At 50.3% G+C, this 13,706-nt stretch overlaps 1 protein-coding gene across 11 annotated transcripts in view; it reads right to left on the bottom strand.

Annotated features, from left to right (window-relative positions):
- The window catches only part of PTPRS (protein tyrosine phosphatase, receptor type S), a 220,541-nt gene that overhangs the window by 19,176 nt on the left and 187,659 nt on the right, over nucleotides 1-13,706 (bottom strand). For 8 of the 11 annotated variants that reach the window (XM_027850803.1, XM_027850801.1, XM_027850807.1 and 5 more), the window contains 3 exons: nucleotides 13,029-13,186; nucleotides 10,836-10,948; nucleotides 8,504-8,551 (listed from right to left, as the gene is read on the bottom strand). In XM_027850803.1, coding sequence (XP_027706604.1) covers nucleotides 8,504-8,551; nucleotides 10,836-10,948; nucleotides 13,029-13,186 — 319 coding nt within the window. The remainder of the gene's footprint in view (nucleotides 1-8,503; nucleotides 8,552-10,835; nucleotides 10,949-13,028; nucleotides 13,187-13,706) is intronic. The other 3 variants (XM_027850808.1, XM_027850812.1, XM_027850811.1) reach the window with 1 other exon arrangement.

Here is a 13,706-nt window from a genome sequence, read left to right as displayed (position 1 = left end):
GAGAGAGAGAGAGAGAGAGAGAGAGAGAGAGAGAGAGAGAGAGAGAGAGAGTGTGTGTGTGTGTGTGTGTGTGTGTGTGTGTGTGAGTGAGTGAGTATGTGTATGAAAGCTGTGCCTGGTCTGCCCCAGCTCCATCTGACCAGGGAAGGAAGAGTTGCCCCTCTCCCGCCACTCAGAGGGGGTCAGCTGTGGCTCCCACAGGGCCAGGATGTAGAGGAGGAGCCCCGTTATTATGAAGAGGGAGAGGACCAAGGCTGGTGGCATCAGGGACAAATGGTGGTGGCCTCAGGGAAATGGGTCTGTAAAGGGAGGCATTTAACTAGGCGTGCAGTCAAGGGAAGAGGCCTGGACTGGAATTCCAGCTCAGACACGCTCTAGTTGCGTGACCGTGGGCAAGTCACTGCGCTCTTTGCACCTTAGTGTCTGACCTGTAAAGTGGAGACGGTAATTCTCGCACTACCTACCTTGTAAGCATGTTACCAAGACCAAGAGGTTTTAGAAATGAGGTTGTAGGATCATGGAGTTAGAGACCTAGAGCTGGAAGGGACCCTGACTCCCCCCACCCTGGCCCAGGTAATTTTACAGATGAGAAAACTGAGCACCAGGAGGCTAAGTGACTTATTTCTCCAAGGTCACCCAGGGAATGAGCAGCAGAGTGCCATCATACTTGGACTCCTCAGCTTTCTACCTGTGTGAATGTTTACTCCACCACACGGACCTGGCCCCTTCACAGATGATTTCATGAAATGCAGTGGGTAGAAAAAACCAAATCCCTTAGGGATAGGGATGAGCCTCTCCATGCCTAGCTAGGTAGGCTAGCTCTTGAATGACAGAATAAATTCTGTTTACACGGCTGTATTTATAGGCTCATGCATAGAACACAGTACAGATTGAGAGCTGGAAGGGCCCTTAGAGGCTAACTGGTCTAACCTCTTCATTTTACAGAAGAACATGAGGCCCAGAGAGGTTTTAAGATCTTTGACCAAGGTCACACATCAAGTGAAGAGCCAGAATCTGAACTCGGGTCCCAACGCTAGAAGAAATGCTCTTTCTGCAGCACCCAGAGATGCTGTCCGAGTTCTGGCTCATGCCGGCCCAGTGCTAATTCTGCCACACAAAGACAACCGAGGCAGACATCGCTGTTGTGGGTGAAGAGTGGAGGGAAGATGGCACCATGTTTTGTATTTGGTGAACTTCAAGCCCATGGGATCATAGATACAGACCTGGAAGGGGCCCCAGGGAGCATCTAAGGCCACTCTCTCATGTGACGATGAGGAGGCTGAGGCCTAGAGACTCGAAGTGACTTGGCTAGCATCTTATGGAAACATCGGGGTGGGACGTGAACCCAGCGTCCCTGGGTAACGCTGTAAAATGATTTATTCATCCTTCCGTTCCCAAACTACTCTGGTTTGTAATTCCAGATTTTCCTCTACGGGACGTGCAAAGTGGACATCACCTCACATGTCTGACCCTCTGCCTCCCAAGCTGCCCATTCCTTCCCAGGAGGCTCTCGCTGGGTGGGGGGGGGGGGCCGGTAAGAGGTGAGGAAAGGGAAGGGGAAAGGAAAAAGCATTTCATTAAGTGCATACTATGTGCCAGGCACTGCCCTAAGCATCTTACACATATTATCTCATTGGATCCTCACAACAACCCTGGCAGGTAGGTGCTGTTAGTATTTCCATTCTACAGTTGAGGAAACTGAGGCAATCAGAGGTTAAGTGACTTGCCCAGGGCCACAGAGCTAGCATCTGAGGCCAGAATGGAACTCGGATCTTTCCGACTCTAGGCGTGTGCTCTATCCATTGTGCCCCCATGGACTATAAGATTTGGCGCTATGAGGGTCCTAGCTGCTACTTTATTGACACCTTCATTTTTGAGAGGAGAGATCTAAAAGGAGAGCTCATTTGACAAGGTCACACAGTTAGAACTCTGTTTGCAAAGTCTCCAAGTCCTAAAAGGGCTGATTGTCCTTGGCTAAGCATCCACTGGGACATGGATATTAGAATCTACAACCCAAAGCCCCTGACAAGCAGCAGCCAGGAGGCAGGCACTGCCGTGGGCCTAGCGCCGGACTGGAGGTGGGGTTTGGGGAAGACAGAGACTCCCGAGCCAGACACCTTTCTAGGAGGAGAAGAAGGATGCCCAGAGGCACACCCAAGATGTCATAGCTGGGAGAGTTTGGAGGGAACAGCGAGGAATAGGTTCGTGGGGTTTAGAGGGGAAGGGACCTTCTGACCGTCTGCCTTCCAGAGGGGTCCAGAGGCTGAGCCCAGGCCCTCTCACACACAGCTGTATAGGCAGTGGGGGGGACCTCTCAGCTGGGCTTTGTCTCTGGAGAGCACAGAGAATGAGAGCTCAGGGTGAGAGGCTGGGGGATCCTCAGCGTGGGCCTGCCTCCTCGCTCTATGACTTATGACAAATCATTCAACCTCGATTGTCTGAAAGTCACTCAATCCAACAATCATTCTTTAGGTGCCTACGAGGAACTGAGGGCGCCAAGACAGGAACCAGAAAGATCCTGCCCTCGTAGGACAGCAGGGCTCTGGTGAAGTTTGAGGGTCCAGACACATGTGAGTGTGTGGTTGTGGGTGTGTGAATGGTTTTTATCAGGGTATACTTTTAGGTAGGGTCAATGATGCTAGAGAGCTTAAGGACTGACCTGGGCTTGAATGAAGGTGGGATGGGGAGGGGGGAGGGCGCAGGAGAGAGAGAGAGAGAGAGAGAGAGAGAGAGAGACAGAGAGAGAGACACATAGAGACAGAGACAGAGAGACAGAAACAGAGACAGACATACAGATAGACAGAGGGAGACAGAGATAAAGAGATGAGAGACAGAACTAGAGACAGACAAACAGACATACAGATAGAAAGACAGAGATAAAGAGATGAGAGACAGAGACAGGCATACAGATAGAAAGATAGAGGGAGACAGAGATAAAGACATGAGAATCAGAGATAGAGATGAGAGTTAGAGAGAGAGAGAGAGAGAGAATATGAATAACACAAAGGACTAGCCTTAGAGTCAGGAAAATCTGTGTCTGAAGCATACCAGTTGTGTGACCACAGGTCACTCCCTAAGCTGCTCATTGCCCCAAACAACTAAGACTATACATTCTAAAGGAATGGTGTTCTTCTGCATTGGTGCAGGAAATCTGCACGCTGGGAATCCGTGAACTCCCAGGCCCAGCCAGTGGACAAGCTCCCTCCTCACCTCACTCACAGATGCTGATGGGTTTTCACTCATGTGGGCACTCCTGCCTCCAGCACACACCAGGACCCTCCCACATCTCCTCATCCTGCATGATTCTCGTCCATGGTCCCCACTCCGAATCCTCCACAGATGTTCTACCAAAGCCTCATCTTCCTCTAGGTCTCCTAACACTCTGGGGCTACCAGTGCCACACCCGGGCTGCCCCTCGCTATTCCTTGTTCTCAACCAATGACCAGCCCACCTCCTCTTCTGGTCCTGTTCCTTGGGATGTCTCCTGTGCTGCCCTTTGCATGCCTGTCCTCGGTGGTGTGGGAAGGCTGGAAGCGCCCCTTAACTTCCCTCTTGGGATCCCATCTTCTTCCTCTTCCGTTCTGCACCAGGTCCAGGGTCCAAGCTGGACCTGAAGACCACTCGCCTTTATAACTCCTTTCTCACCCTCAGAAAGGGTGAGCCTGATTTGGAACTCAAAGTTTTTAAAGTGAATGCTAAAAACTGTTTTTACGTGTAACTGGGGAACATTTTAAAAAAATAAATACATAAAGAAGCTTGAAGGTCTCTAGTTAGTGGGCACCTTCGTGAGGCAGCCCGCTCAACATTGGGACAGCTCTAAATGCTCGGGAGCTTCCCCTGCCTCGAGCCCCATCTGCTTCTGGGCATCTTCCACTCTTCCGACTAGACTGTGAGCACCTTGTTGGAGGCGACCCTTCAAGGACGCTTTCTGCTCTCTTGGGTCTTTTTTTTGGGGGGGGTAACCAACAACCAATAAAAGCACCCTGGCTCTTGCCTCTCTGCTCCTCAATTTCAGTCAATTGTGTGACTATAAAAACGTGGCTGTTGTGGAGGATTGTCTGAAATCCTGTCTCTTCTCTCCTATTTAGCTTAAGGATACGCTAAGTGTGTGGACAGACCATTCTCAAGGTTTGATAGCAATAAGGAGGCAGGCGGATGGGTGGGTGGCTTAATCTGCACACGGCCACATCCAGGCTCCCACTCCTCTCCCCGGTACGTCACATCCTGGATCAGAGCCCAGACACGCTTTCTATCGCATCCTGGACATCCTCTTCCATCCACGCTGCTCCCCCACCTTCTTTCTTCAAGTCTGGAACCCTCATCAACGAAGAGCCCCGCCACGTCAATCAACTGTCCCTGGCTCTGCTTATCTTGCCTGTGATTTCCTTAACCAAAACGCCTCTCCCTGGCCACCTCTCCCTGGCCTGTTATCTCTCCCTGTCAGAATCTGAGCTCCCTGAGGGGAGCTGCCTCATGTTTCCACTTATATCCTCAGTGCTTGGCACAAAGCATGACAGGTGCTTAACACACACGCTAAATAAATCTGGCCTCAGGCTCGAGCTGCGTGACGTTGGGCAAGTCACTTAACCTCTGTTTCCCTCAGATTTCTCAACTGTAAAATGGGGACAACTCTATCACCTACCTTCCAGGGTTGTTGTGAGTATCAAAGGAGACAATAGAGGGGCAGCTAGGTGGCACAGTGGATAAAGCACCAGCCCTGGAATCAGGACCTGAGTTCAAGTCTGGCCTCAGACACTTACTAGTTGTGTGACCCTGGGCAAGTCACTTAACTCTGATTGCCTCCCCAAAAAATACCAAAAAAAAAAAAAAAAAAGGAGAAAAGAAAAGAATGAATTAACAGTTGTAAAGCACTTACCACAATGCTTGGCACACACTAGGCAGGATACAAACGCTAGTTATTATTATTACTAACAAATACTTTTTCATTCATTCATTCATTCCTCATATAGACACCTCATACATACCCCTATGTTCCTACTCTCATGTACACACATGCTCATTCACAAATATATACTCCCATAGATGCATGTACATATACACATGTGTGTTTATGTATTTGTATATATGGATATACATATATGTGTATACATCACAAACATACTCCCATACATATATGTATATATTTGTATATATATGTGTGTGCATATAGGAATACACACATGTATATATCATAAAATATATTCCCATGGATATATTTGTATTGTGTACATAGGAATACACATATGTATATACATATCACAAATATACACCCCCCTAATTTATGTATATATGTGTTTGTGTGTGCGCATATACACAGATCTACATACATAGATATGTTCCCATACTATATGTATATATTTGTATATGTGTACATATACACACATATATGTGTACATCACAAATCTATACCTCATACATATATGTGTACATATATTTATTTGGGCGTGTGTATATATATGTGTTTGCGTGTGTATATATAAATATATCTATATACACACGTGTATAGATCACAACTATACATTCCTATACTATTTTTGTGTACATCACAAGTCTATATCCCATACATACACGTGTATATATATATATATGTATTTATTTGTGTACACACACGTGCACACACACACATACACATACATAAAATCTCTAAAAACCCTTGTTCCTGAGTAAGTCTCCTGGTCCTCTGGGTCCTCTTTTCTTTTCTCTCTACACCTTCTTCCGGCCCGTTATTATCTAAAGCACAGATGATTCCCAAATCGACCCCATTTTCCATAATCTCACTTCTGAATTCCCACAGCCATCCCCTGTGAGACACACCCGGACGGCCCCCCGGCACCTCAAACCCAACGTGATTCTACATCCCAAACTGAACTCATAATTGCCCTGGCCCTCTCACCCACGCCCCTCCTCCAGGATGCTATGTTGCCGCTGCTGCTGTGGGTGCCCCTGTCCCTCCAGCGCCATCCTTCAGGCTCTCAGTCCCAGGGAGGCCAGCCGGCCTGGCCTCTTCCCTCTTCCTCACCCGCCAACGCTCCATCTGTTGCCAAGCCCCGCTGCTCTACCCTCATGGTGCGGATTCCTTTCAATGCACTCCCGGGGCTGGTGCGTGGCTCATGCCCTCATCGCTGCTCACCTGGACTAACGCAGCAGCCTCTTTGCTGGCCTGACTCCAAACCAGCCTCCCCACAGCTGCCAACCTGATCTTTCTAAGGTACGGGTTGACCATGCCCCTCACTCCCTTGCTCAAAAACCTCCACTGGCTCCCCACTGCTGCCAGGGTCAAAGGCACACTTTTGAGACTGACACTGAAGGACATCTGCCACTGCTTCTTCTCACCCCTAGATGCCTGCTATAGTCTCTTGTGCTCACGGATCTGTCTGCAAGGCTAACCCTCATGCCCGTACGTCTTCCCTTCCTCTTATGTCCGTCCGAGTCCTCTCTTCAAGGCCTGCTGTCCATGCTGCCTCCTCCAAGTAGGCTTCCATGCTCTCTGCCTCCTGGCTCCAAGGGATGTTGTTTTTCCTCCTTTGATATTTCTAAATTTTGTCTCGTCTGGTATAATCCCTTATTTTTGCTGAAGGCACTGCCATCTTTTCCTTGGCATTACCCTTAACTCCTCCCTTACCTTGCATATTCGTCAGTCACCAAATCTTGCCATTTCTTCCTCTCCAGCTTCTCTCCTATCTACCCCCTTGTCTCTAATCACATAGCCTCTACCTTAATTCAGGCCCTCATCGCCTTCCCCTCTCCTGTCCAGATTACTGCAATGGCCTCCCAGCTGGTCTCTCTACTTTAAGCCTCTTCCCTACTCCAATCCATTTTCTAACCAGTGGATCAAATGAGATATTTGTCAAGTACTTAGCACACAGTAGGTGCTTAATAAATGCTTTCTGATGGACTGATCTCTCTTTTGGCTTTATCATTCCCTATCTTGTATTATCTTTTTCCTCCATTAGAATTTAAGCACCTCCATAGATGGAGCAGTGGATAGAGCACCAGCCCTGAAGTCAGGAGGACCTGAGTTCAAATCCAGTCTCATACCAGACACTTGACACTTACTAGCTGTGTGACCCTGGGCAAGTCACTTAACCCCAATTGCCTTGCCAAAAAACAAACAAAAACCAACAATAAAAAAAAAAAGAATTTAAGAACCTTCAGGGTAGTGGTTGTTTCATTTTTTACATCCCCAGTGCCTAGAATAGAGCTTGGTACCCAGCAGGTGTCCAATAAATATTTATTGTTAAGTATACACACATACTAATATCCCTATGTAAACCCTCATACATACCTATTCACAAACATATTACCCACATCTCTATGCCCTTATTATACACAATAAACATATATACACACTTCACTACACATATATATATCTATACACACACAAACACACCTCTCCTCATACATGTATATATTCACATATGCCTCCCATAACCTTGCAATACCCTCATAGCTGTTTGGACACAGCATCAATATACACACATGCTTCCAAAGACACATTCACATAGCTACCTTACACATTCTGCACGGACATTAAATAAATATCTGCATCATCAAAAATATGTTCTTGCTCATGTGTGCCCCTCATATATGCACATCCACATGGCCAAACATGTAGCCCAATGTACCTATCTACCCCTACTGACACACAGCTAGGCTCAGAGACTTTATCAATACATATTTTAAGCATTTAGTACGCACGCAGTAGCCATATATACATGTTAAGTGAACACGTACACACACACACACATACACACACACACACACACAGACTGAGGCGTCTTTACCTAGTACATCAAACTCACATTGATCAGGACTTCTGAGAACATCTAAACTATGGGGTGGGTGAGGGAAGGAGGTGGGGACATTGTCAGCAGAGAGACTTCCTTCTATCAGACTGAGAGGCTCCAGAGAAGGTGGGAGGGAGAGAGAAAAGAGCAGAGGAAAGAGCAAGGGGTAGAGAGGAGGAGCTAGAGGGGGCAAGATAGGGAAAGAGGAAGGGGAAAGGGGCCAAAGGAGAGGAGGAAAAGAGACAGGAGAGAAGGAAGGAGGAAAAGAGAGGAAAGAGAAAGAAGGAGAGAAAAAAGAGAAGAGGAGAGTGACAGAGAGAAAGAAAGAAGGAAAGAGAGAGAGAAAAAGTGAGAGAATGAAAGAGAGAGAGAGAGGGGGAGAGAGAGAGAGAGAGAGAGAGAGAGAGAGAGAGAGAGAGAGAGAGAGAGGCCTCCTGACATCCCTGAGGCCTGGAGCTTCTGGCATAGGGTCTTCTCCCCTAGCCCTGTGCTTCCCCCTGTAAAACCAGGAGCGCTGCTCTGGGCAGGGCTGGGTGGGCCAGGGGTAGGGGTGAGGGTGGAGGGGAGGTGAGGATGAGATGCAGGGCCTGCAGGAGACAGAGGGCGCGTGGGGACGAACAGAAAGGGAAGAAGCCAACAGAACTGGGGAGGAGTAACCAAAGAAAAGCAACAGAAAAAAATGACCCCCACGGGAACAGAAAGACACAGGAACTAACTTTCAAAGTGAAACTCGGGGTCACTGAGGGGGCTGCTGAGGCCAGAATCTGCAGAAAACAGTAAACAATAAATGAACAAAAATGCAGGAACGTTTCTGTTCCGCCCTCCCTCTCGGTCTTGCTCTCTATCCCTGTGTGTCTCTGTCTCTGTCTATCCCCCAACCCACTTAAATGTCATGCTAATCAAACAAAAGGAAAAAAGCAACAGAAATTTAAGAGGTAAGGCAGTCAGTCTTTGGGCTGATGGGAGAGGCTCTGTTCACCAAGTCCCCCCCCCCCCCACCTCTGTTCACTGGAGGGAATAAACTGAGAGACCCACCTGGCTATCTACGTTATGGCTGAACACCAACTACAAGGTCTAAAAACCTTCACTGACTCCCACCGGCCCCAGGAGTACAAGCGTCTCCGCCCAGCATTCAAAGCCTCCAGTCTTGCCCTGCCTTATTCCTCTAGCATCTTCATTGCTTGTACCCGCCCCACCCCAGACACGCCACACTCACTTCTGCCTTTGGCCTGTGTGTTCAGGCTGCCTTTTCAAATTCTAGCATCATGGAGGACCCAGCCCAAGCCCCTCCTCCTCCAGGAAGGCTTCCCTGACTGCTGTAGCCCACAGGGATTTCTCCCAATGCTACATTCCCCCCCAACCTGTTGGCACCCCTGAGCACACGCCCCAGCCTTGGCTCTCTCCCCCTCCAGGTGTGTGTATGTGTGTGTGAAGCAGTTCCTTCCAATCAGACTCAAGGACAGGGACCAACCGCTCTCCTTGTCTCTCTCTCTCTCTCTCTCTTTCTCCCTGCATAGCACAAGGCCAGGGATATATTTGTAAAACTGATGAACAACAGCGAATGAGTGAATCAGTTTCCAGTCCATTCCCTGACCCTGATGGCCCTCTCTTAGCCCAAGTTAAAGCTTGGATTCCAAGTGTCACTCACTACCAGGGAATTGTTGACTAAGCCAGTATTTCTGAAGGGAAACACAAGCTACCTTCAATTCAAATACACTGTGAAAGTTCCCACGTTTTCACTGACTTTGGGGCACTGAAGACATGGGCTGGGCTCTGGTCTCCTTAAATACAAGGTGCTAGCACAGGGCCCTGATGGGTCATTTTGCTAAGGGTCCTTACCTGCTGTTGGACATTAGCCCTGCACGAACTTTTAGCCATGACATGGCCACCGCCCCAAAGGTGTCTGTTAAGTTCTGTCCCAGTGGTGGGTCAGGTGATCCTGCTTCCAGTATTTTGGTGAATATGACACTAAGCAGTTGGTTTGATTTTTCTCTGGCTGAACTGACAGGATGGTCCAGCGGTCTGGGGCCCCTGCCTGTCTCAGGTGGGCAGGCTCCTCCTTGCTCCAACTTTTTTTTTCTATTATTATTTTTTTTTTTGGTGGAAGGGGATGGGAGACTAGAAAGGAAACCCAAGTGATTGCTGCTCTCAGCCCACCAAAGGAGCACCCCTAATCAGGCATGCCCGCCCTGATTACTTCAGGACGGAAATGGGAGGCAGGACGGGATGGACCGAGGATGGGACACCACCGAACAAAAACAGCCGGAAACGAGACTGCCCACCTGCCTCCCAACACCGGGCCCCGTGACTGAACATCACAAAGATTCCTGGGGCAGCTGAAGTGAGGTAGGGTGGGGCACGTGCCCTGTGGGCACCCGGGGGGAGAGGTGCCACACCCTGAGTGTGTGCTGGGGAGCACAGGCACGTGTGTAAGTGAGTGCAGCAGTCACACCTGGGTGACTGTGGGACATCAGTCCCTGGGAGATGCCCCTGCGTTTACTCTTCTGTTCACAATGTGATGGCTTTCCTACACCTCATTAGGGCCTCTCAGCACATCAAAAATCACAATAAAATTCTTCCCCATAGAAGCCAAACCCCAAGATGGGGAATAGAGGAAGAGAAGGAACTATAATTCACTGATTGTCAAAGATCTTTAGGTGTGCCTGGAACCCTCTAATAAGGCCAAAAGCAATCAGTGCTGTGTGTTCATTAAAAAAAAAAAAGACAAAAACCAACTCAACAGGTCAGAAACTGTCATGATTCTCTAGATAGAGGTCATCCGTACACATGGGGAAGGCCGTGGTTAGGGGCACTCAGCAAGGAGTCAATGAATTAACTCGATTAAACAGGTGACCTGGAGGGTAATATGGGGATTGCCCACAGCTGGTGGCCCCCCCCCACCCCCACAAGGCACCCTCTATCTGGGCCCTTCAAAGCTCAGGCAGATGTTGGCACAGGCACTGCCCATGCGCCTGCCCCTAAGGAGATCCCAGGTGTCAGGGGCCTGCAGGGCAGAAAGGGAGGACAGTGGGAAGGGCCCTGGGATACCTGGAGTCTGGAAATTGATGCGTCTCATCTCCACTGGGTCCTTTGGGTGGTGTGGGGCCAGGTCTGCGTTGTTCAGCAGGCATTTGGTACGTGGCTCCGAGTCCTTACGTTTGCTTTGGGGATAGGGAAACAAGACCTTGTGAGTGTGCACCCAGGCTGGACTCATGGGGCTCTCTGAATGACGGTCAGTGTGAGCGTGCCCATTCATGCACAGGGCGCCTGTGCACTGGTGAATGATGGCCCGGGTGACTATTTGATGTGGCTGTGATGGGAGCACAGGAGATCCATCATTCCTCCCCTTTCCTTCAGAAGACAGGGGTGGCGGTGGGGGTAGGGGTGGGGACTGTCTACATCCGACGTGAAGATCCGGACAATAAGGCTTGGCCATACAATCAGGTGGTGCTTGGGAGTGAACTTTCCAAAGCCCCTTCTCACCCAGTGTCTCATCTAAGCCCTCCTACTCCCCTGAGACGTTGGTGTCATTATCGCTGATGTGTGGCTGAGGAAACTGAGGCCTGGGAGGGTGGGAGGGTCACGGAATCACAGAATTAGTGGAAGGGATACTACAGGTCAGTTAATCCAGCTGTCTCATTTTATGGACGAGGGAAGGTCTTGCCTCAAGTTACACGGGGAGTCGGGCAGACTGGAACCAGAACCGGGACTCCTGATGCCGGTTCAGGGTTCTTTTGCTGGCCCTGAGCTGGTTTTAGACTCGCTGTCTTTGGCGTGCAGACACTGAAGGGGGGATGACCTGGGTTGGCAGAGACTGTATTCACGCCCCCTCCCAACTATTCCCCAACAGAGCACTCCTCTTGTCTGGGGTCTACAGGGCTGTCAGAGAGGGGGCCTCAGGGTGGGTGGGCGAGGTCTGGCTCTTACCTATCAGGTTTGCTTTTCCAAGAAGCAGCAAAAGGGAGGGGAAAAGAGACACCATTAGGAAGAGAGGGGAGGGGCAGGGCTGAAGATGATCAGGGGTCACAATGGCTCTCTGTCATACTCCACGTCCCCTCCAATTTGCCCTGTCCCAAATGGGCCCCTCCTGGTTTCTTGTGAGAATCCTGCTCTCTCCTAAGAGCTTACAATCAAAATCCTCCCGGTCATTATCCCTCAAGGCCCAGCTCAATCCTCATTTCCTCCAGGATTTATTTACTGACCAGCTCTCCTGCTCCCCCAGCTCCCAGAGAGCCTTCCCTCCTCTGAATACCTCTCACAGTGACCCCACCATCCAGGGTCTAGTCCTTGCTTCCATCCCGCCCTGCACAGACCTCTTCTCGTTCCCTGGCTATGAGCCCTATTTCCCAAAACAGACCGGGAGATCCCGAAGGCCTGGGCCTGCCTTTTTCTCTGTCTCACAAAATCAGCAAAACTCTGCACTTCCAGGCCCTCAGGGGGCACGAAACCCCCTCCCCGCGGGAATGGGATTCTCAGCTCTAACATCTCCAGTAAACGGGTCACCAGCCTCTGTGTGATGAGGAATCCGTCACATCTAGAAGCAGCCCGCTCCCCCTCTGGACAGCTGACTGCTGGGGATTTCTTCCTTACACGGAGCTAAATGTGCCTTATGCTAACTTCCATCCACGCTTCATTGCCCTGATGGCCGAGGAGAAACATTCCTGTCGCTTTTCCATAGGACAGGGCTTCAAGTACTTAAAAGACAACGCTCACGTTCCCCTTCGGGGCCCAGCTCTGCTCCTGCCTCCACTGATGACTGCCCACTCTGCCCTAACCTCTGGCTCACAGAGACATCTCCCTCCTTTAAGCCCCGCTGGCCCTGACCAAGGTGCTGCCCGACAGAGCAAAGGCCAGCCTGTCCTCCCCTGCCCTCCCCAACCTGAGGGCAGGACCGCGGTCTCTCAGACGTGGAGCCCCTTTGGCTGAGGGTCTAGGTCTGCTCCCTTCTGGACACTCTCCAAGGGTAGGGCCTGGGTTGGCCTCCTCCCTGCCTTACCCACAGGGCAGCCACGGTCAGGGCTGGGCCCACCCTGAGATCCAGCTTTTAGAACTGGAAGTGGTTCTGGATTGTCTAGGTGAAGCCACTCAATTTGCAGACAGAAAGCTGTGGCCTGGCTTTCCTGGGAGAGGGTGGGTGACCCACTCCCGGTCACCTGGCGAGCCCGAGGCCAAGCCTTCTCTGCCCGCCTCTGCGGCCCTGGCACTCCTGGGGAACACCTGGGTGGGGGAGGAAGGGCTTACTTCTTATAAAGGAGGATGGCGATGACAATGCAGATGATGAAGACCACGGCTAGAACGGGCCCGATGACCCAGATGAGGCCCTCTTCCCCATCGATGATGGGCTGCGGGTCAGGATTGTCCAGCTGGATAGGACTGGAGAAAGGGCTGGCCGCGAAGGTCTGCAGGGACGACAAAGCAGTTTTCATCACGGTTAGCCTTCCTGCTGCGGCCTTCCCTTGGGATCCTAGGCCCTCTTACTCCACTGCCTCCCTCTCTTCTTCATCTCCCCCCCAAACCCCCCAGGGCTTCACGGTGAGTATAAATCCTGGGCTAGGATCCAAGAGATCTGAGCTGGGGTCACCAAAATGATAGGACCAGGACCCCTTGGACAAGTCACTTCCCTTCAAGCCTCAGTCTGCTCATCTGTGAAATAGAAATAATTGTATTCGCCAACCTCAGAAGGGGGTGACAAAGATAATGACAGCTCCCATTTCGAGAGTGCTTTTAAGTTTACAAAGATTTCTTTCTTCACAATAACACTGGGGAGGTAGAGAATGCAGGCATTCTTACACCCATTTTACAGATGGGGAACCTGAGGCTTCAAGAAGTTAACCTGGCCCAGAGTCACACAGCTGCCAGAGCTGGCATCCGAACCCTGATCTTCAGAATTCACGCTCGGTGCCCTCACGGCTACACCTC

Source organism: Vombatus ursinus, unplaced genomic scaffold (genome assembly GCF_900497805.2).
Source record: "Vombatus ursinus unplaced genomic scaffold, bare-nosed wombat genome assembly UNPS02009173.1, whole genome shotgun sequence".
In the NCBI taxonomy this organism is placed as follows: domain Eukaryota; kingdom Metazoa; phylum Chordata; class Mammalia; order Diprotodontia; family Vombatidae; genus Vombatus; species Vombatus ursinus.
Note: the sequence above shows the minus strand (reverse complement) of the source record. Positions and strands in the feature narration are given on the sequence as shown.